This window comes from Mesocricetus auratus, unplaced genomic scaffold (assembly GCF_017639785.1).
Source record: "Mesocricetus auratus isolate SY011 unplaced genomic scaffold, BCM_Maur_2.0 Super-Scaffold_4256, whole genome shotgun sequence".
NCBI classification, from domain to species: domain Eukaryota; kingdom Metazoa; phylum Chordata; class Mammalia; order Rodentia; family Cricetidae; genus Mesocricetus; species Mesocricetus auratus.
This window is the reverse complement of record NW_024429182.1, coordinates 79,206,450-79,228,651: the sequence shown is the minus strand read 5'-3', so window position 1 is coordinate 79,228,651 and position 22,202 is coordinate 79,206,450. Positions and strand designations below refer to the sequence as shown.

General features: G+C 44.1%; 1 protein-coding gene across 1 annotated transcript in view; it reads right to left on the bottom strand.

Moving 5' to 3' along the window:
- Dnah3 (dynein axonemal heavy chain 3) overlaps positions 1-22,202 on the bottom strand; it is a 162,522-nt gene that overhangs the window by 19,631 nt on the left and 120,689 nt on the right. The window contains exons 50-53 of the mRNA XM_040755449.1: positions 20,679-20,861; positions 13,912-14,110; positions 8,749-10,890; positions 2,276-2,501 (exon numbers count right to left, since the gene is read on the bottom strand). Coding sequence (XP_040611383.1) covers positions 2,276-2,501; positions 8,749-10,890; positions 13,912-14,110; positions 20,679-20,861 — 2,750 coding nt within the window. The remainder of the gene's footprint in view (positions 1-2,275; positions 2,502-8,748; positions 10,891-13,911; positions 14,111-20,678; positions 20,862-22,202) is intronic.

Below are 22,202 nucleotides of genomic sequence, written 5' to 3'. Positions count from 1 at the left end.
AACACTGCATCTGTATTCGTGGCTATGGGTCCTCAGGACCTCAGTGCAGAACTAAGGTGTCTGTGCCAGGAGGTGGTAGTGGGCATTCTAAGAGGTGACCCTGAGCCTGGGTTGGCTACAGAAGGGCACCCAGGCTCTGTGCCTTCTCTCCAATTCCTGCAGCCCTAGGTTGGGCCTCACACTCCTACAGGAAGCACTCTGCTGTCTAGGTGCGCTGTGTGTAAAACTTCTGCCTCAAGGCCTGTGTCAGTTCTGCCAAGCTTGAATCCAAAGGCAAGTCCATCTGAGTCACTACTCCCAGATCTGTGCTGAGCTGAGGACAGGTCTTTCTGGGTGTCCCATGACTAAGCCTGACTGGGCCCTCTGTGTATGACAGTGGCTCTCAACCTGTGGGTCTCCACCTCTTTGAGGGTCACATATCAGATCTCCTGCATATCAGATATTTACATTATGATTCATAACAGTAATAAAATTATAGTTATGAAGTAGCCAGGAAATATTTTTATGGTTGGGGTCATCACAACATGAGGAACTGTATTAAATTGTCACAACATTGTGAAGGTTGAGAATCACTGGTATATGAGCTTGTCAGGACACCTGGTTTGTCTGTCTGCTGCTGGGCACGGAGGACTGTGTGAGGGACTCTGTGCCAGTGAGTCTGAGGCTACACACAGCATGCGGGACCTGCAGGAGGTCACTATCTGATGCCAGGCCTCCCTTTCTTGCTGTCCAGAACCATTCCTCTGCAGTTGTTGGTGGTGAAGCTCCTCATAGGAATTTCTATATCCATCTCCTCAACTGAACAATGCTGACTGCAAGGCTCTTATGTGTTGACATCCCCCCAGAAAATAAGCCTGCACTGTCCTCTCAGCATAGTCTAGTGGTGGTTGGATTCATTCTAGCCTCTTCTTTCGACATCCAAGGATCATGCTGGTCTCCCATTCTAGACCCTGTGGGATTTCTGAAGGCTTCCTAGGATTACCTGCCAGGTGTCAACTCTAATGAATGGTTGACCTCTTCACCACACAGCTCCAGGGTTTTGCCTGGCCTGAAGAGTTCCTAGTTAAGCATTCTAGGGAGAACTGGTTGGAGTGAATACATGTTCACCATTTGCAGGATCCCAGGGAAGGAGGGTTGTGGGGTGCTCCTCTGTGACCTTTTCTCTGCCCCATCCCTTTAGCTATTGTCAGAGGGAGAGAGGCCAGCTAGCTGGAGCTTGCTTATAGCTTCTCATTTCCACAAACATGAAGTAGGTAATTCTCTGGTAACTGGCTTCCCCTCCCCCAATCTGACAGCACTCCTGCTGAAGAAATCTGCCTTCCTTTAACTCTTGCTGGCCCATGATTTCAAACACAAGGACCCCAACTGCACCCCATAGATGGCTGGGGTCTTCAGGATACAAACTATTGTGCCATCCTACCCAACATGGAGAAATACCTGGTGAATACACATCATGTGATTCTTTTTTGTTTGTTTTGAGACAGAGTCTCACTATATAACTCTGGCTGACCTGGAATTCACTATGTGGATCAGGCTGGCCTGAAACTCCCACAGATATGCCTGCCTCTTTCTCTCCAGTGCTGCGTTTAAAGACGTGCCACCATGCCAGGCACACCATGTGATTCTTAAGCTTTGACACCCCCACAGCCTGCTCAGTGGCCTTTGCTTTCCAATCTCCATGGCCCAGGCATTTCATGTGTTCCCCTGGGAGAAGCAACTGTATGTGAATTTGGGCCACACATAGAACAGGAGAGGACAAGAGTGAACCTCAACTGAAGGGTCGTCTCAGTCAGACTGGCCTGTGCTATGTCTGTGGTCTTGATTGATGATTGATGTGGGAGCATCCCATTCCACTGTGGGCTACTCTTGGGGGAGGAGGAGGGAAGAGCTAGGATATATAGGAAAGCTATCTGAGCATGAGCCAGAGAGAGCAAGCCAGTGAGCAATGGCCCTCCCCATTCTCTGCTTCGGTTCTTGTCTCGTGGTTCCTACCTAGAGTTCCTGCCCTGGCTTCTCTCCATGGTGGATGGTTACCAGGAAGTGTCAGCTGAAGTAAAACTTTCCTGTCCAAGTTAGTCATGGTGTTTATCACAGCAACAGAGAAGCAAAGAAGATTCCTTGCCATCAAGACCATTCTCCTATGAGCTGTCTCTGGAGCTCAGGAGTTTCTCAAGGCAGGACTGTCCCTCCCCTCTTTTTTACTGTCAGCTACCAGAGTGCTGTCTAGAACTTGAGCTAGGTCTCAGGGCCTTGCCCAGATGGGGCAGCATCTCACCTAAACTCCGGTCTGGTGTTCTCTGGGGTAATAACCTCCTCACAGATCTTCTCCAGTGCAGGCATCCAACTTGTAGCCAGGTGGCAGTTCTGTAGAACCACCCAGGTCCCTTCTTGGATGGCTTTGTGGATCATTTTGGCAGCAATAGGGCCTTGGCCTTGGCCAAGGGAGATGGTCTGTGTTCTGGTACCTCCCATGCCAAAATCATCTGCAAACTTTAGCAGACCTGAGACCAGGAAGAAAGAGAAATTTTTGAAAAAAAGAGCCAGCTAAGATCAGATTAATAGTTATGATGCAAAAGGAGGGACACACTGATGTTTTAGATTTAGGAATAAGCTCATTAGCCTCTGTTAATTGCTAAATCAGTATCATTCTTTAGATATCTGGGAGGCTTGCAAATGGAGCAGCAACTGACTCCTGTCTGGCATTTTCTCTAAACTCATAGACTATTTATTATTTTTGTTGTTGTTGTTACTATGATTATTATCATTCAGTGTTTCCTGGAATGTAGTCCAGGCTAACTCAAACCTGTGATCCTTTTCCCTCAGCCTCCCAAGTGCTTAGATTACAAATATGCCCCATGATGTCTGACTCTAGCTTTGCATTCTTAAGAGACAGGAAGCTGGAACTGAGACTTATGTATAAAGTTAAGGTCCTCAATGGGCTGTGATTTCAGACTAAAAAGGCCAAAAATCTGGCTCCTAACTCATGGGAGCTATTGAACTGAAGCTGGAGTACAAAAGTGAATAGATCTTCAGTGAGAAAAATCAAAACACCAAGTTCATTCTGCATAAGGACAAGAGACATGAATTCACAGTAGTGTCTACTTGGGGAGTTCCTAGCTGAGAAATTTCACATGAAACTAAATCCCTGGAGCACCAGTGTCTACATGTGCAAACTTATTCTATTTTGGGACATTTTTAAAAAAACATAATTCTTTATTGATTCTTTGGAAGTTTCATTTCATGTACCCCAATCCTGTTCACCTCCCAATCACTTTATCTCCACCCCTCACCCCTGCAGTATGCCCCCCAAAAATTAATGCCCCCGTTCCTCCATTTTTCCAATAACACTTCATTCATCCTAGTGGCATCAGGAGCGACAGTTTGTCACACACTATATACCCTTTTGTCCATTCAGCCCCACCCACAAAATTTTCATTGCAATGAGTCATGGGTCTGGTTCAAGGCCTCTGGCACACCATCATTACTGGACCTTCACCAAAACTCCTCTCAGATATCCTGTTGCTGCCCTGGGTCACTGAGATCCTGCAATTATTGTTCCACAGGACCAGTTCCTTTGCGTGCAGATCATAGATGGGGCAGATGTTAGGGTGGGCCAAACCAAAACCCAGGATGTGGGTCTGGGTGGTAGCTGGGCTGGTCAGTCTTGGCCACTCGGACCAACCCCTCAGGCGAGGTGCAGAGCCAGCTCTCTTAGACCCATGCCATCAGAGCCAGTTCTCCTAAGCCTGTGGTGAAGGATGGGGTCGTCTCTTTTGGGGACACTCCTAAAAACTCAATGAGGCTTCCACAAAGTGACATAAATTTGGTTATGGAGAAGTCACTATAAAAGTTAAGCTACTCTAGGAAGTCTGTTGTTTGTCATGATAAGAGATAGTCAGCACATAGAACCATCAGAATTAATACTCCAAGGATTAGGTAAGGTCTCTGAAATGGGCCAAATGATGCTCCCTCATTTCATACACTGAAGTGCCAATCTCAGTTTCTCAGCCAATGGGGAATTGAGGGGTCAGGGTAATATGATTAGGACTAGAAAAGCCCACCTTTTTGTTTGTTTGTTTTTGTCTTATGTTTTTTTGTTTTTCGAGACAGGGTTTCTCTGTATTGTTTTGGAGGCTGTCGGTCCAGCCTGGCCTCGAACTCACAGAGATCCGCCTGCCTTTGCCTCCCGAGTGCTGGGATTAAAGGCGTGTGCCACCACCGCCCGGCGAAAAGCCCACCTATTTGTTTTGTTTTGTTTTTCCATTTTGTTCAGGCTGATGCTTGGTTTCTCCAGACGCAACAATAAATATTTTTATTTTGCTACCTTGTACCTCCAGTACTTATAGTATGAAGCATTGCTTCTCACATTAGGTACAGCCAACAAAAGAAAGAATGGACAGTAAAGTGTATGGGTGGTGGTTCTCTCAGGAGTCATAAGCACCTCTGGCACTCAGACTGGTGGTCTCTGCATAGAGTTGCCTGCTGAAAGATCTGGGCTTCCTTCAAGAATTACTCCCCAAGCCAGGTGTTGTGGTGCATGCATATAATTCCAGCACTGGGACAGCTGAGCTAGAATGAGTGTGCAACCTGGGTTGCATAGAGAACTTGAGGTCAGCCTGGGTCACAGAAACTCCATCTTAAAAAAATGTTTCCAGGTCTGGGATAGAAAATGTTACAAATGTGTCTAGAATGTATGGGAGTTCCAGAAGGCAAGAAGGATCATGATCTATTTGCCTTATTGGAAAAATAGGCAGGCATGAAGGAACTCCCATAAGCCACAGAGAGAATCTGAGCATCAGACACACAGAACAACTTAGAAAAAGAACCATGGTAGAAGTAGCATTGAACACTACCACATCTGAAATACCTAGTTACATTCTATATATTCACAGTGGCACCAAAACCCCCACAATTCTTCCACTGCTTTCATTGGAGGTTGGCAGGGTATCGACTCAATGTCCAGACTGTTGGCAAAAGAACAGAAAGAAAGGTGCATCTGTTTCGATTGCCTCATGTGAACTACATTCAGAGTAAACCTAAGAGTTGACAGAGGGAAATTCTTCTCTAAGGAAGAGTCTCAGCTAATAGATGCGGAGGAAAGGAAAGAAATAAAATATCACCGCATTGCAGTCCCTAATGCAATAACACATGCTGGAAATGACTTTTAAAGTCTGCTGATACTATTAAAGTCAGTGCTTCCCACAGTGGAATTACCCCAAATGCTTTATAAAACAGAATAGGATACCTGGATTTTACCCTAAATATTCTAATCGAATTAGCTTAGGTAATTTAAAGCTCTTCATGTAACTCAAGTGCAACCAAAATTGAGAGCCATTTCATGAGATGAAAAGGTGATAGAAACTTCCTAAGGGAGGAGGTGGTAGTTTGGAGAGCTGGCTCCTGTGATCATATCTGGCTCACAGATAACTTGTATAATCATACCAGGCCCTCCAATTGTATATATATGATGCATATGAGTGTTTTGTCTGCATGTACGTTTGTGTAGCACATGTGTGCCTGATATCTAAAGAAGTCAGAAGACATCAGAATCCCTGGAACTGGAGTACAGATGCTTATGAACCACCATGCCAGTTCTGAGAACCAAACCCATGTCCTCTGCAATAACAGTAAATGCTCTTAATGGTTGAGCCATCTCTTTACCCCACTACTAATAATTTTAATGAGGAAAGGGAAGACAACGAGACGGCAGGTACCAGCCTGTCCTCTACCTGCAAAGCATCACCCACCAGATTCTTTCAGCACCACTGTCATCATCAGACCATGTTTAGACTTTTGTCCTATTTCTCTGTTTTATTTTTCTTTACTAGTTCTCTTTATAAAAACTGACACATAAAGGACTTTTGAGTTAATTGGAGTCATCCTATATTGGATCTACACCACAGGCTAACACATGAACAGCCTAGTATCAGGAATGGATTACCTCTTTTGGAGTTATTGGCCAGTGAGGTCCCACAGACCCCCAAACACTACAGGCTACCAATGTTATTGTTTACCCTCCAGAATTTGACACCAAGAACCCTATTGCTCAAATCACCACACACTTGAATCATAGAATATGCGAAAATCAGGCTAATACTTACCTGGAAGCTTCTTTCCTACTGGCTAGTTTTAGTAGTGCTGGACAGTGGTATTTGTGATCCCTAGGGTGGTGGTGGTGGTTAGTAACAATAATCTTACCCAGCTGTAAATCGATACAGACAAGGCAGGCCCACTAGTTCAACAGTAACACAAATATTATGGGAATAACTAACCACATTTTAAAAACTGAAATTAAGTTCTACTCCACAAGTGAAATCCGTACCTAGCATTGTTATCAGGCTATGAAAAGATCATGGGTCCTAAGGGAGAACCCACTACTATTATTTTTGCTAAATGGAGGTAGTATTAAACTGACTTTTAATGATTTATCATTACACCCATATGATAAGTGCATTTCTCAACTCTCATCAGAGAAGTTTCCTTTAGAAGTAGATGGTGATTGACACAGAGACTAGTCAAGAAGTAGAAAATAAAAGACTGTAGAGCCAGGTGGTGCAAGCCTTTAATCCCAGCACCTGGGAGGCAGAGGCAGGTGGATCTCTGTGAGTTCGAGGCCAGCCTGATCTACAGAGTGAGTTCCAGGACAGCCTCCAAAGCTACAGAGAAACCCTGTCTCAGAAAAAAAAGACTGCAGAATACTCACCCCTAAATGGAGTTCTACATTACATCCCCTCCATTCAAGTGTCAGGGACCACTTTGGAAGCAAGGTCAGAAAGGATTGTAAGAGCCAGAGGTGGTAGACAACTACAAGGAAATAATGGTCTCTAGACATAACAGGGCAGTGGCACACGTGAACTCAAAAACAGTTATTATGGCATGTACAAGAACTCTTCAACCTCAAACCAGATAAAATCTCAGCATGAAGTGTCACCCACAACTGGGGAGCCATTGACAACTAACTGGTAGTTTCTAGGAGAGAAAGAGTCAGTTTTCTTTAAGAGTGTAGCTGGTAATAAGTCAATCACTCTTCAATGGAAGGCCATACATCCAAGAGTATATGGAGAGCTCAAGTTAGACTTGATAGGTTGATTTAAAAAGAAAGACAAGGCACAAAGATGGGTGAGTAGGATCTGAGAGGAATAAATATGATCAAAATATATTGATGAAATTCCCCAAAAACAAAAGAGAAGAGAAGAGAAAAAAAAAAGACTTAAGTGATGAAGGCAAAGATGCTAGAAAGGAGTTGTGTTGTTCCGTGACATGAATGTTTGGTCTACATAGGAACCTGGAACCAACTCACTTCAGCTCCCTCCTCTGTATTCCTTCCAGGGTCGGGTGTGCCAAGCTTTTCCTTGCCAAGGGCACATGCAAAACTCCCCAGCAAACCCAGGAAACATTTATTTTGTCACTTGCATCCTTTGTACTATTTCTTCAATCAGCAACAGAAAAAAAGAGAGTGTGAAAATCTGCAGCTTAGTTCCTATCAGTAGCCCTAACAGACCTACTTGTACAAACTGCTTCAGGAAAGTTATATCCAACTGATAAGAGGGGTTCACTTTGGGGAACTAAAGTGGGAAGATGAGCCTTAGACTCCACACCAGGCTTCCGGAGCCTCAGCAGGACTGACATCCTAGGCCATGTCACCTGTTGTAAGGTATGATCCATGCATGCACTGTAGGGGGGTAAGCAGCATCCTTGGTCTCTTGATGACACAACATCCTGCATTTTGCTGTGACCAGAAAACTGTCTCCATACCTTGTCAAATGTGCCTGGGGGAAGCGAAATCCTTTCCTTGTTGAATCCCAATTTTGTATCTTGCTGATTTTTAAAAACTATATGCAGTGTTATTATTCATTTTTTAAATTAAAGATGCAATAGAGAGAATAGTTCAAGATAAAGGTGATAAATTCAGAGCTAATGTAATCCTTGGCTTGACCCTTATCACATTAAAAATTCCTGTCTGTCTGTCTGTCTGTCATCCCCCTACCCCCGTGTGTGTGTGTGTGTGTGTGTGTGTGTGTGTGTGTGTGTGTGTACAGAGGGTCAGAGGACAACCAGACGTTCACTGAACAACACTCCACCCTGTTTCAGACTGTCTTGTTCACCAGTTTATTCTAGTCTAGTCAGCCTCTGAGCATTCTCCTGTCTCTGTCTCCCACCTCTTCATGGGAGCCCTGAATTACAGACACACAATGCACTGTCCAGCTTTACAAGAGCTTCAGTTCCTCAGGCAAGCATGGCAAGTGCTTTAGCCACTGAGCTATTTCCACAGCCCACCCTCATTGTACTTTAAGGAAAATTTAAAAGAGTTATCAACATTTAAAAGTGGTTAAGTTTTCCATCCCTGGATTCTTTAAAGAATCAGATGATCTTGTGGTCCTGGGTTCATCTTCCCAGATGTCTTGATCCCTGGGTGCTGAGGAGTAGCTGTTTCCCTTGAGAGGGAAATGAAGTTTTCACTTGCCTTATTCAGTCAAATGCTTTGCTGGAGCCAGGCCTTGTGACAGATGTCTGTGGTCCCAGTACTTGGGAGCCTAAGGCAGGAGGATTATTAGTTCAAGGCCAGCCTGGGCTAACTATTAAGAAAAAAAATGAGTATGTATAGGGAGAAAGGAAAGAAGGAAGAAAAGAAAGGTGGGATACCACAGTTAGTTGTTTTTCAACTCAAGGCCAGCTAGGTTTGAGACACCTGTGTCAATCACCACAGTTTGGGCATTCAGTATTTTCCATACAGTGTTCTCCCCTTACCTGCCATTGGGTCTGCTCCTGGAGATAGTACGAAAATCAGTGGTGCACAACAACTGGAATCATTGTAGGATCCCTGGAGGTCAAAGGTCGGGGCTTCAATGAAGACCTTTCCCATGTTTTCACAAATGAAGTCCTGAATGGCTGGGACCATCTTGTCAGGCCGCAAACACCGTAGGATCACCATCCTTTCCAGTGCTTGAAGGAACTTCCATGGTGAAGGGAGTATTTCCTCGTGGGGCCAGGCTGAGTCATAGATACGTTTCCATTCGTCAATGTTCTGTACCAGGTCTTCCATTAGACCTTTGAGTCTCGGTAAGGAAGAGGCTCTAACAACCTCACCCCATGACTTCTCTGATAACCATTCAGGAGCTGGGTTGGGGAAGGGATTATCCAGGGCCACACCTCCAGTTAGAAGGAAGTACCAAACCTCCTCGTTGACAACCTTTTTTTCCTTCAAGAGGCCAATGGTCAGGAGGAGGGAAAAAAGGAGCTTGTCCTTCTCAAACAGAGAGCGGCACACATTGTTGTAGATGCTCAGGGTGAAATGTTCGATGATGTACTCGATGCGTAGATCCAGCTCCTCGCTCTTGGAGCTGTTGGCTAGGGAATGCATGTAGAGGTTGATGAACCATGTCAGAGAGTACTGGTACATAGGCTCGATGTGGGCCAGGTCAGAGATACAGAAGAAGATGGTGGCAGAGTGAACAGCCACAGGCTTGTAGCCCATCCGGGTGTCATCAATTTCTGTTTCTGTCATGGAGGCTATTTTCTGCTTCTCAGAGATTTCCTCAGACAGCACTTTGGAAGAGGACAAAACCTTGATGGCAGTCTCATCTTCTAGGATGTTGCCCTCGGACAGGGAGAGGACCTCTAGAATCTTATCTTCAATTTCCTTTAGCTGCTTCTTATTCTCGGCACTTTCTAAAATCAACTTGTTCTTTTTCTCTTCTAGTTCTGGCTTCTCCTTGGCAGCCACAATACCAAGGAGCTGATCTTGGAGACCCAAGGGTGTGATCATGAAGTTGAGGAGACAGACTTTTACGGCGATTTCAGGGAGATAATGTGGATTCCTGAGTCGTGTGGTTATATAGAACTTAAAATCCCTCGAGTATTCAATGATATTTTCACCTAATCTCATATACTCAACACCTTGCTGTTTGAATGTTACCTTGAGCAAGATGGGTTCAATGAAGGCATCCAGCTCTTCTCCAATGTTTTCCAGTAAGACAGGGGTGCCGAACTGCAGGGCATTTTCCAGAGTCCTCACGTAGTTGGTATCAGAGAACTTGATGACAGACAGCTTGTTTGTTTTTTCCATGTTCTTCACCCACTTATTAGCCTGTCCCTGAGGGTCAATCATTAAAGGCCATCGTCTGGAGTTGGACACAATGATGCCATTGTCAACAGAGAAGGAGTCAACAGGAAGCCCAGCTATCTGCCAGGCACGGATTTTTATGGGGTCCCCTAAGGTGCGGCTCAAGCTGAAGTCAGTGGAGCCTGGAATAACCTTATCCTTACAGCAATTCAACCATTCCTTCTGGCATTGGGCCCGATAATCCACTGTGAAGGCACCCAGGTAAGCCACAGTCCCAGAGGATAACAACACATCCCCCGTCAGGTTATCATATCGGATCCCCAGCTGCCTCGCAGCTTCTATCCATCTGTCCTTCTCTCCACCAAGACCACTGATGAGCTTCTCTGCCCTGACCAGCTTCTGGGAGCAGACCTCAATATTTCCCTCCAGCATATTTTTCTTGACATTCATCTCTTCAAAGTCATCATTCAGAGCCTGGAGTCTGTCCTCCACCAGCTTCAGTTCTGCCCGTTTCTGGTTCAGCTTCTGCATCTGTATTTCCAGTTTCCCTTCAGCTTCCTTCAGTCGCTCTCTTTTGGGAGCCACCACCTTGGCCACTCGTTCATACACTTCCATGGCCCTCACCCACTTGCACAGGCCCTCACAGGCAGATGATACATTTTTAATGACAGCTGGCTGGAAATCAGGGTGATCAATGAACCTTTCCCGGATTCGCTTCATGATCACTGGAGGGATGTTGTCCTTGTCGTACGTCTTAAGACTTTCCAAGAACTTTAGATCTCCAAGGATCTTTCTTGACACTCCCCAGTAATCTTCTATCATCTTACCTGTTCATTGTAGGAAACAGAGATGTATTACATTTTGGTTGAGATGCAAAATTCTACAGTAGTTGCTACTTAAATTCAGGGGGTGGGGACAGAATGGGGATTGTAAGCTCCTTGTCAGGGAGACTCAGAAAATATTATCTTTCTCATCTGTACTTTGTTCTCTGGATTTGGGTATTTAAGGATTTTTCCTTCAATTACTCCATAATCTCAAGTTCTTTCCCTTGAGCCCTTTGCCCATGCTATAAGTGACAACTAGCTGAGACCAGACCAAACTTGTTCATAACCTGTCAACTCATCGTCCATCCATCTGTCCATCCATCCATCTGTCCATTCATCCATCCATCCATCCTTTGACAGAATCTTAATACATAAGCCCATGCTGGCCTTGAATTTGTTTGTGATCTTCCTGCCTCAGCCTACTGATTCCTTCATCACTACTGGAGAGTACCAGAGAAACCATGCCCATGGGCCGACATTTATTTCCAAGTTGGTGAGGCAGATTAGATAAAACATAGTTCTCCTGCAGTGGACGGTGTGAGTAAGCAAGGCAGTAGCCTTGGAGAAGGAGCTTGCTGGCTTTACAATAGGACAGGAAGCCAGGTCCTATTCTTCTAAACACCCTTCCAGCCAACAGCTAATCAAGTGTTTTTCAATCCTACCCTGAGATCGTGCTCCACTGACTGACACGTTGGGAAAAAAGCTGAGAGCTTCTTTGGTTTATAACACATACGAAGCTGGGGCTCTTGACAAGAGCCACATTTGAGACATAATGTGGAGTCTAATTTAACCGTCCCTAAGTACAAACATAGCAACCAATCCAGTATTTCCTATGGAGGACTTGGTTTGCATTCTGGAAGATTATCTGCTCCATTTAAACTCAGGGTACTCAAAGCCAACTCAACTGCTCTTTTGTTCTGTTACATTATATTCACCAAGTTCTAAGGGCTTGGTGAATAATATACACAGTTTAATGATGGGTTCTGAGATGACAATTGGAGATCCGTGGTAAGAACTGGCATTTATAACCAGGATGTGTTCTATCTCATTGGGTTTCAACCCAGCCTATACCTTAGAAGCACCTGGAGAAAAAAGCACTTTGAAAATACTTGGGTCCAGGTTGCACCCCAGACTAATGAGACAAATGTCTTTAGAAGTGGGACGTGATTTCAGCATTCCTTAAGTTCTCCTTGTGACTCTGTACCTCAAAGAAGCTCTAAAGGCTTCTCCAGAGTCAACTTCTGATGCTGGGGAGACTGCCCAGTGGATAGAGCACTTGCTAAATAAACAGAAAATCTGGGCAAGGAAGCAGATGCCAGTAGTCCTAAATGCTGAGAGTTTGGAGACAGGAAGATTCTGGAAGCTCAGTCTAGCCTAGTCAGCAAGGTCCAGGTTCAGTGAGAGACCTGGTCTCAAACAAATAAGATGGAGAAAAATAGTAGGAGGAAATATCTTAAGCTGACTCTGGCTTTCACAAGTGCATACAAAGGTGAGTGCATTTGAACGCTGTGAGCACACACGCGCGCACACACACAAAGTTTACTCCTGTTTTACTGTTTCTCATAATTTGTATCTTCTCCAAGCAACTGTTGCTCTGAAGGCAGCCAGACAAGAAGGGATGCTAAGCAAAGGGAAGCTGGGACCAGAAGTTGTCAAAGGAGAGGCTAGGGATTTCTAGCATTTCAGAAGGAATGCAGGCTAGCAGGGTTCCTCCAGGACAGGACAGCTCAGAGCAGGCAGTTTTGAAAGTTCATGTACAGTTTTAAGGCACTTAAAATTGTAACATAAAATCCTATATTGGAAACTCCTTGCTCTCTTTTGAGAAAGTCTCATTATGTAGCCTAGGCTGGCCTCAAACTCCCAGTCCTCCTCAGTGCAGTGCTGGGATAGTAGACGTAATCCTGGCCCTCACGTCTGCCTCTCAATTTCTTTCTTCCATCCTTTTGCTATTCTTTTCACTCAGTTTCTCTATCTCTGAGTCCTTTTGTTCCTGTCTCTAACTTTCCATTTCTAACTACTGTTTCTTCCCTACCTTAACCACCGTGTGTGTGTGTGTGTGTGTGTGTGTGTGTTCTCTCTGTCTCCCTTTTCCCCCCTTTCTGTGTCACTGCGGCCACACATATGGCTCTATTTCTTCATCTCCATTTCTCTCTCACCCTCAGCATTTTTGCCTCAATTTTTCTGTTTCCTTTTTCCCCCAGGACACCTCCTAAATTTCTGCATCTCCTCCATCCCTTTCCTTCTTCCTCTCCCTTTTCCTTCCCTGCTCTGTTTTCCTGCCTCTGTCCTCATCCCTTCTCATCTAGTTCCCCTGTGGTCATAAATTTGACAAATATATATATATATATGTATATATATATATATCATATATGTGCACGAGTGACCATGTCTTAAATGTCTGGGTGGGTATCTCTTCTCTCTCCCCTCCTTCCATTCTGTGTGTGTTCTGTTATCATCCTCTGAGTTTCCTACTGTCTCTTGTATGTGATCATGCACCACCTGACCTCCATTTTTGCAGTGACCTGCAATCTGAGGCCTCGATGATGTTCATTCCCACACACAGATACCTGCATTTTCTCAACTGACTAGTCAAAGAAAGACTGGTCAAGAAACATTCACAAGGTGGCTCACTCAGCAAAATGCTTGCTGCATAAGTAGGGGAATCACAGTACCCATGTAAAAAGCCAGGTGTGGCAGTGCACGCCTGTAGTCCCGCATTCAGCTGAGGAAACACATATAGACAGGAGGATTCCTGGAGCTTTCTGATCTGCCAGTCTATCTGAAGTGGCAAGCTCTAGGTTCAGTGAGATCCTGTCTCAAAAAATAAGGTGGAGAATGGATCAAAGACAGACAATGTCAACCTCTGGCTTACACATACACCCCCCCCCCTCATAATGCATACACACATGTACACACATGAAGCATCACTAAGCTCTTTGAACATATATTCACATGCTGATAATTCCAAATTCCTCTAAAACCCAGGGAGCCCAGAACAGGATGGCTTGGAGTGGGAGTGGTTACCGGAGCCACTAGGGTCTGGCTTCCTATCTGGCTTTAGGCCTTTCATGACACAAATGCTCTCCATCACCAGTTTGACAGGGCCTGGTGGGTTCTGCATGGACTTCACCAGGGTGATGTCAGCCGGGTTCAGGGTGTCAAGGGCAGCGAGTGCAGCCTCCAGTGCTGGCATAGCCTCAGCCAGGTCCCCCTCACATTCATTCTGTAGAGAACAGGGATAAAATGGGTGATCAGTGCCTGGTACACAGGGCAGACAGGTCCTCTTTGACAAGATGCCCTTAAGGGTCAGGGCTTCCCCCTGGGAATACTGTTCTGGAAGACCTGATATTCATCAGCAGCAGGAGTTGGAGTCTGGCTTTTTGTGGCTGCAAGGTAGATGTCCTGAACATTTAAGAACCTACTTTGCTTGTGACTTTAAAAAAATGAGGCATTGCTCAATCTGGGCAATAAGTAGTCATTTCAAATCTTTAAAAAATATATTTTTATGTGACACCAGATGTTTAACTCTTCTAGACACTGTGAAACATATAAAATTTGTTTTAGACTATACTTTTTATACTATATAGCATTAGAATTAATTCTTTCTATTGGACTCTATTTAGTACCTAGGATCCAATTCCTTAAAAAGGAATTTTTTGTTTGAGGTTTTTTTTTTTTTTTTGCACGCTCACATTTGTGGATATACACACTTACCACCGGATGCATATGGAGGTCAATGGACAACCTCTGGAGTCAGTTATAAATTTTACCTTGTTTGAGCAAGGTCTCCTGTAGTTCATTTGCCCCTGAACTTCTAGGGATCCTCCTGTCTCTGATTTCCCTTACACCACTGGAGTGCCGGGAGTGCTCCTGCACCTGGCTTTACTGTAGCCTCAGGAGATTTTATTCTTCTTGTTGTTTTGTTTTTTAAAAAAAAAAGACAAAAGGACTCCTTCCTGAGTATTCAAATTGAACATATCTAGAATGTCTATGGGTTTTGTTATTTAGTTTGATTTTTATTTTTTCCAGTGTTGGGGACTGAGTTCAGATAATCAGTCTGCTGCCGAACTACACCCTGACACTTTGGTTATTTTGTCGATGGCTACTACCGTGTTAGCACACCCAATCTGCATCCATCACTTTCATTTTAAACCTACAATTTGTCTCTGCAAAAAATTAATCAGTGGTTTTGAACAAATTCCCCAGAGATAGGAGGTGTCTTCCCATCCACTGATCAGGATGGGCTGAGAAACGGGGATCAGGCTTAGGGTAAACTATGGGAAGAAATGAGGTAGGAGGGGTAGGAAGTTTGGCATGGTCAGGTATGAGGGTCTGGAATGTGCTGCACATCCTCAGATGGTGGGGTCAGTGATAGAGTAAAGCGTGGAGACAGGGTAGACTGTTAGGCAAGCTAAGGATGGAAAATGGAGATGGTAATTAGAGCTGCATCAGAGTTGGAGATAGGGTTGGGTCAGGAAATGGAACAGTGCATGCTTTAGCCATTGTTTGCTAGATTTTATCTATTCATTAACCCTATCTGACTTTTACTGTTTGTTAATTTTGTTTTACATTTTATTTGTGTGTGTGTGTGTGTGTGTGTGTGTGTGTGTGTGTGTGTGTGTGTGTGTGTACACCACAGAACCACAGAGCTCATAGGAATGTTGGAGGATAACTTACAGGAATCAGTTATCTCCATGTGGATTCCCCAGGATTGAACTTAGATTGTCAGGCTTGACAGCAAGTATCTTTACCTGCTGAGTCATCTCATCAGTCTCCATTTGTTAATTTAAACATAAAATCAATGTAACAGCATGCATCTATTAAATAAAATGAAGCCACTTCTTGCTCAACATGAATGGAATGTATAAAGACCATGCTAAGTGAAAGAAGCAGACACAAAGCCATCTGTTGTTACATGGCTCCATTTCTATGAAGTGTTCAGAATGGGCAAATCCACATAGGCAGGTTAGTAGTAACCTGAAGTTGAGGGGAGGAGAAATGACTGCTAAGGGAATAGAGTTCTTTCTGGGGTGATGAAAATGTTCTAAAATTACATAGTGTTAATGTTTGCACAACTCTGTGAATGTACAAAATTGTACTGAATTGCACAACTTTAAAGGGAGAGCATTAATGGCAAATTCATTATATCTGAAGTCTTTAAAAAAGAAAGAAACTTGCTGAAACAGAACTTCATAACAAGGAGGGCTCTTTTGGGTTAGTTAGGAACTCAAATTCCATCAAGGAAAGAAAAAATTACCAAGACATGAAAATGAGTTAGTCAAGGTTTGTGAGTCACAGAGCTGGGCTCCAAGCTCCTCGTTTAGTGAATTATCTATTAGTTACTGAATCCGAGGGTATTCATACAATTATGACTGAAGTAGAACCTCACAAGAGAATCTCAATTGTTTGTGGCATGGTCTTTCTGTATCCCCTATTATCCTCAAATGTGCTGTGTAGCCCAGGCTGGCCTTGAACTCATAAACTTCCTGCCTCTGCTGCCTGAGTGCTTGTATTAAAATTTGTTGAACTCTTTGTTTATTGTGGGTAAGCAAACAAAATAAAAGTTGTTTCACTTCCTCATAGCTAATGGCCTCTCAACACTTCACACCTTCACAGAGCCTGGCACCTCCGCTTCTGTACCGAAGGCTTTGTCCCAGTTTTGGTGCAAGATGGTTTGTCAGGTGTCTCTGAAGGACCTCTAATTGTGACGTAACTGCAATGGGGATTCGCAGTACTGGTTATACATCAGTCATCTAGCATCACCAAGAGCATCTCCACCTGGAGATTCTGAGTCACTCAGTCTAGGTGGGGTCTGGCCATCCTCATTCTTAACTGTCAGTGGCTTTGTCGAAAATACCACTTGACACTGAAATCAAAGAGCAGGAAGGAATAGACTTCAATGCCCAACAGAGAAGTGGTCACCTGATGTTTAACATACTTAGTCACTGACTAAGATGTCTCTCTGAAGGGCTTGGGATGACAGCTTGGTTGCTAAAGTGCTTGCTGTGAAAACATAAGGAGCTAAGCCCTGTCCCAGCACCCACATGAAAAGCTGGGCATAGTAGGGTAAAATTCATTGCCAGCAGGCATGGCTGAATCAGGGACCTTCAGGTCCAATGAGAGATCTTGTCTCAAAAAATAAAGGTGGAGACTGAGCAAAGACATCTGATGTCAACCTTTGACCTCCACACACTCACACACAGATCACAGATGTGCATGAACCCATAATAACAAGTGCATACACCACACACACACACAGAGTAACAATACACATGTACAAATGTGCACACAGAAACAAAGCATATACACAACACATATACACAAATGTACACATACCCACAATAACAAGTACATATATCACACATATCCCCACATACAATGTCTAAATGATATCTTGGGATAGCATTCATGGTAGGATAATATGATAAAACAAAGTACTGTGAAAATCACAATCTTGCTGTATTGTATTGTGTCATGTAATGTGTGGACATCGACTAGGAGGAAATTTCAAATTAGAGCTGAAACTTGAAAAGGTTTCTAATTTTTTTCTTTCTTTCTTTTTTTTTTGAGATAGGGGTTCTCTGTTTAAGAGCCCTGGCTGTCCTGGAATTCACTCTGTAGACCAGGCTGGCCTTGAACTCACAGAGATCCACCTATCTCTGCCTCCTGAGTGCTGAGATTAAAGGCATACACCACCACCACCACCCAGCCTAAATTAAATACGTAAAAATGCATATGTGTTGTTATGACACGTGTTTGTATGATTAAAACCTTGCCATTAAAAATGGCCTTGAGTGTCAGCAATGCCGAGGATATCAGAGCTGTCAGATGTGGAGCCCATGTATTTCAATGAAATGAAAATCGTGTTGCCATGATTTTGGAAGGTGAGCCTCACTGAAGGGGAAGAAGTATTTAGTAGTCTAAGGAAAACTGATCAATTTCTGTCCTTGTTTCTTTGTTTAATGGCTGTATACAGCAGTGCAGACTATCCTGCCTCTGCCTCCCAAATTCTGGGAGGACAGGCATGCAGCATGACAGACAAGAACCTGTCAGCTCAAGAAACTACTTTACTCATGAATCAAGGGTTGGGAGCCAATCTCCACCTCTTCCAGTTTCCAAATCTCCTCTGCATGAATTCTTCCTCTGTGGGGCCTTGGGTATGTGTTAGGTCCAGTGCTCCACACTCTCCCATACTATGTTATCGTTAGAGGTCTAGAACAGTGGAGAAACTTAGCAGTCCTCACACAGAGAAGGACCACAGCCCTGGAAACCTCAGGAAGAGACTGTCTGCAGAAAAGCCTTAAGGAAACTGTGGCGCAAGCTTGGGTTTCTTTCTTCTCCTCCCTGGGTGGTTTCCTCACCTGACTCACCTCCAGGACCTGCAGGACTGGAGCTCAGATGACACAGCATGAGACCTTGCCCTTCCCACTGAAACTCAAGGTGGCAGTTTATTGCCCAGGGTGTGGTGAGATGTCACTTTCAGCTTCATAAGGCCCAAGTCATTGCTCATCTCCCTCCCGACCAAGCAGGTTTGCTGTTTCCCCTGACATTCCAGATCAGAATTCTGACTGGGATGTTCCCTGTCAGATGGTTCTTCCACTGGGTGAGAAGCTGGACTACCACACTGGACAGAGGACAAAGAACAGCTGTTTCAGAGAACAATTGATGTGGACCTCTGACACATTACTTACTAATTTGTTTATTTATTTACTCATTTATTTGTATGAGTATTTTTAGCTGTATGTATGGGTGTGCTTTACACACATGCCTTGTGGAGTCCAGAACAGAGTGTTGGACCCCTGGAACTGAAGTTACAAATATTTGTATGCCACCATGTAGGTCCTGGGAACCTCATTCACCTAGAGCTTTAGCTACGGAGAACTTTCTCCAGTGCACAACTTTATTTGTGTTTGCTTCCTTTGTACTTCCAAGCTGCTGATGTAGAGACTGAGGCAGGGCAGAGCTGGCACTGAGCTCTGGCTGCCGGGTTATGGTACAGAATCACAGAAGATACAAAGTCATACACATTCAAGGACCAGGCCATTGAGATGAGAGTAGTAACTGAACTGGATGGGGCTTGGTGATCCAGAACACAGAAGGACAGCATGTTCCTATGCTTGCGCATGGGTACAACCCAAGAAAGCAGAGCCAGTGTTGCTAGGGTCCCAATTTTATTTTCTAAGGAAAAGCAAAAACGTCAGAATTTTTACTTGAAATTACCTGCATTTTAAATGTTAACCATTTCTGACTTAAAACATCACTGAGTGTGATTGTAACTAGCATACTTGTAATCCCAGCACTCAGGAGGCTGAGGCAAGATGATCATGAGCTCAAGTTTAGACTGGGATACATATCAAGGTCCTATTGCAAAATATAATATTCTGTGCATCCCATGATACACATGGTCCATAGCTGCCAGTTTGTTAACTTCTGAAATCACAGTCAAATGCCAGGGTTTGAAGGTCAAAGATCTTAGGTCTGAATGCTGATCAAGTCATTTGGTGGCCTTGTAACCTTGGAAAAATCTCGTGTCATGATCTCCTCATATGTCAACTGGGAATGATTCTGTGTGTGTTGTAGTGTATTGTGGAGCTGTTAGAAGGGTCAAGATAATGAGTATCAGAGAATAAAATCTCCACGAGGGAAAGGATTTTGTTTATCCCATTCATTCCTATTTTCCACTACTAAAAATGTGCCAGTGCATAAGGTGTTTAATAAATTTTTGTTAAAATATTTGTTTAATAAATACTTGTGTCTAGTATAATCAGTTTACCACTGAATGACAAATGGCTCACTACAATCTGCTTCCTGGCATCTGGAAGTGGCTATCTTTTATGGTTTCCATTGTGTCCTCTGTCTAAGCCACCAAGACCGCAAGTGAACCAACTTTCACAATCAGGACTTGGTGTTCATCATGAATTCTGAGAACAGGGAGGGATCAGACTCTGAAAAACATTTACCAGAGGAGAAACGCCAATTGGAACGCCTGTACTTTTCAAGAAAATGACCCATGACCTGTTTAGGAAAGATGCCAGACAGACTGCTTCTTGCTCAAACTCATGCTTGAAGATGGCTGGAGGAATTTCCTAATTCCTTAAGGCACAGGGACAAATGCTATAGCCTAAGTGTCCCAAGCCTTGGTATACAGTCCTGTTAGTGATCTACATTGCTCTGTGAGACCATTTCACCACTGACTCCAATGCTAGCAACTCTCATAAGGTGGCTGTGAACCCCAAATGGAATCATTTACCAAGGGTGCTCTGAGACCTATGTAATGTTACATCAATGATGAGGAGGCTATCTTTTGCTGTCTGAATGTGTGCCGATCCCTTCTCAGAACTTGTTCTCCAGTATCAGAAACACCTCCAAAATGGGGCCCTCTAGGTTCAATATTCTGCCATCTAAAAGATTTCCGTTCTATGTCTACACTCACATTAGGCACAATTGAACAAAGATGTGACAGAGGTGAAGAAGACAGCATGGGGATAGCTAAAGACAAAGAGAACAGCCAGTGCAATGGCCCTGGGGAAGGGACAGTCAGAGGCCCATTGTAGCCAGGGCAGAGTGAACGAGGGGAAAGTTAACCGATGAGATTAGATCAGGCTGAGCCTCGCCTTTGACTCAGAGTGGGAGGGAGTATATTTGGCCCTAAAGCCTCTTTCATTCATTCCTAATTGGGGATTTGGAAAACTCACCACCTTTTCTGAGCCTCCTCTGTCTCATCTGCAAGGTGGACACAACCACACACCTTGGACAGCGTTCACTCCCTCCATGCCTCTTGCTGGTCATACCTTGATGGCTTGAGAGATGGCGGCAGCAGCATTAGCTTCCTTTTCATCTGCCTGCACCAGAAGTTTCTTGGCATCTGCTTCTCTGGTCTCTGCTTCAATTTTCACCATCATCTTAGCAGTCTCCTCAGAGGTTTGGATGAGCTGAGGTTGGAGGGCAGTCAGTTCTACTTGCATGACAGCCACCTAGCAATGAAGGAGGGACAGAAAAGATGTAGGGTCAGCAGTGGCAGTGCTAAAAATGGAATATTTGTTGGCTGGTATTTATGTCCCTAATCTTTCAATACTTAGTTACTAAGTCCATACTGAATGTTGCAGTTATCAAGAACATATAATGGCAATCATAAAATGTTAAAGATATGGTTTCTTCAACTATTGAGTTTCTATTCTACTGTTGTGTACAGGAAGAGAGAGAGCAAGTCATAAAACTATTTAAAGCCATCGTGTGTGTGTGTGTGTGTGTGTGTGTGTGCACGCGTGCACTTGCACATGCAAAGGCCAGAAGTTGATGTTAGGTGTCTTTTTTGACAGGGACATTGAGGAGAGGTCTCATAATTGAACCTGGAGCTGCCTATCTGCCTAGTCTAACTTGTCATCTTGTTGCAGGGATCCACTTGTTGCAGAGACCTACTGGGATTATAGGTGGGCCATTATGTCCACATGGCATTTATATGAGTTCTGGGAATCTGAACTTGGTCTTCATGTTTCTATGGCAAGTGTTTTATCCTGGATCCTTTCCCATAGTTCCTGGGTCCTAAGGCTACTTTTGATATAACGTTCACACACACACACACACACACACACACACACACACACACACACACACACACACTCAATCTGTATACCAGGCTGGCCTTCAACTTATACATAGTCATATTCTTGAGCTCTCAAGCTCCAGTCTCTAAGAGTCCTGGGATTTCAGGCAGGTTTCAGCAGACCAAACTAGAAGGAACTTGCAAGGCTACTTTTTTTTTGTGCTGCAGACTGAATGCTTGTATCCTTCGAATGTAATTGTTGAAGCTTAATTCGGAGATAATGATATTTGGCAATGGGCCCTTTAAAGGTCCTTAGAGTTAGATGAGGTCCTGAGAGTGGGAACCTCGTGATGGGATAAATATCCTTAGTAAGAGGAAGACAAGAGAGATCTGTCCTTTCTACCATGTGAAGACACATCAAGATTACTGTCTGGACTGGGTGCTTGCTCTACAGCTTGACAACCTGAGTTAGAGTCCCCAGAATCCACGTAAATGTGGAAAGAAATGGATGGCAAAAGCCTCATATTGGGTGAAATCCCTTGCCACCAATTCTGACAACATGAGTTCAAAGCCGGAATCAACACGGAGCAAGGGAAGCCGTGATTCCTCTATATACATGCTGTAGCACACACAACCTTCTTCCTGCTCCTGCAAAAATGTAACATTGAAACATTTATGTTTTAAGAAGAAAACCCTATTCTATTCCAGTAATTTGTCATCTGATCTCCACATGCATCCTGTAGTGTGTGAATGCCAACACACACACACACAT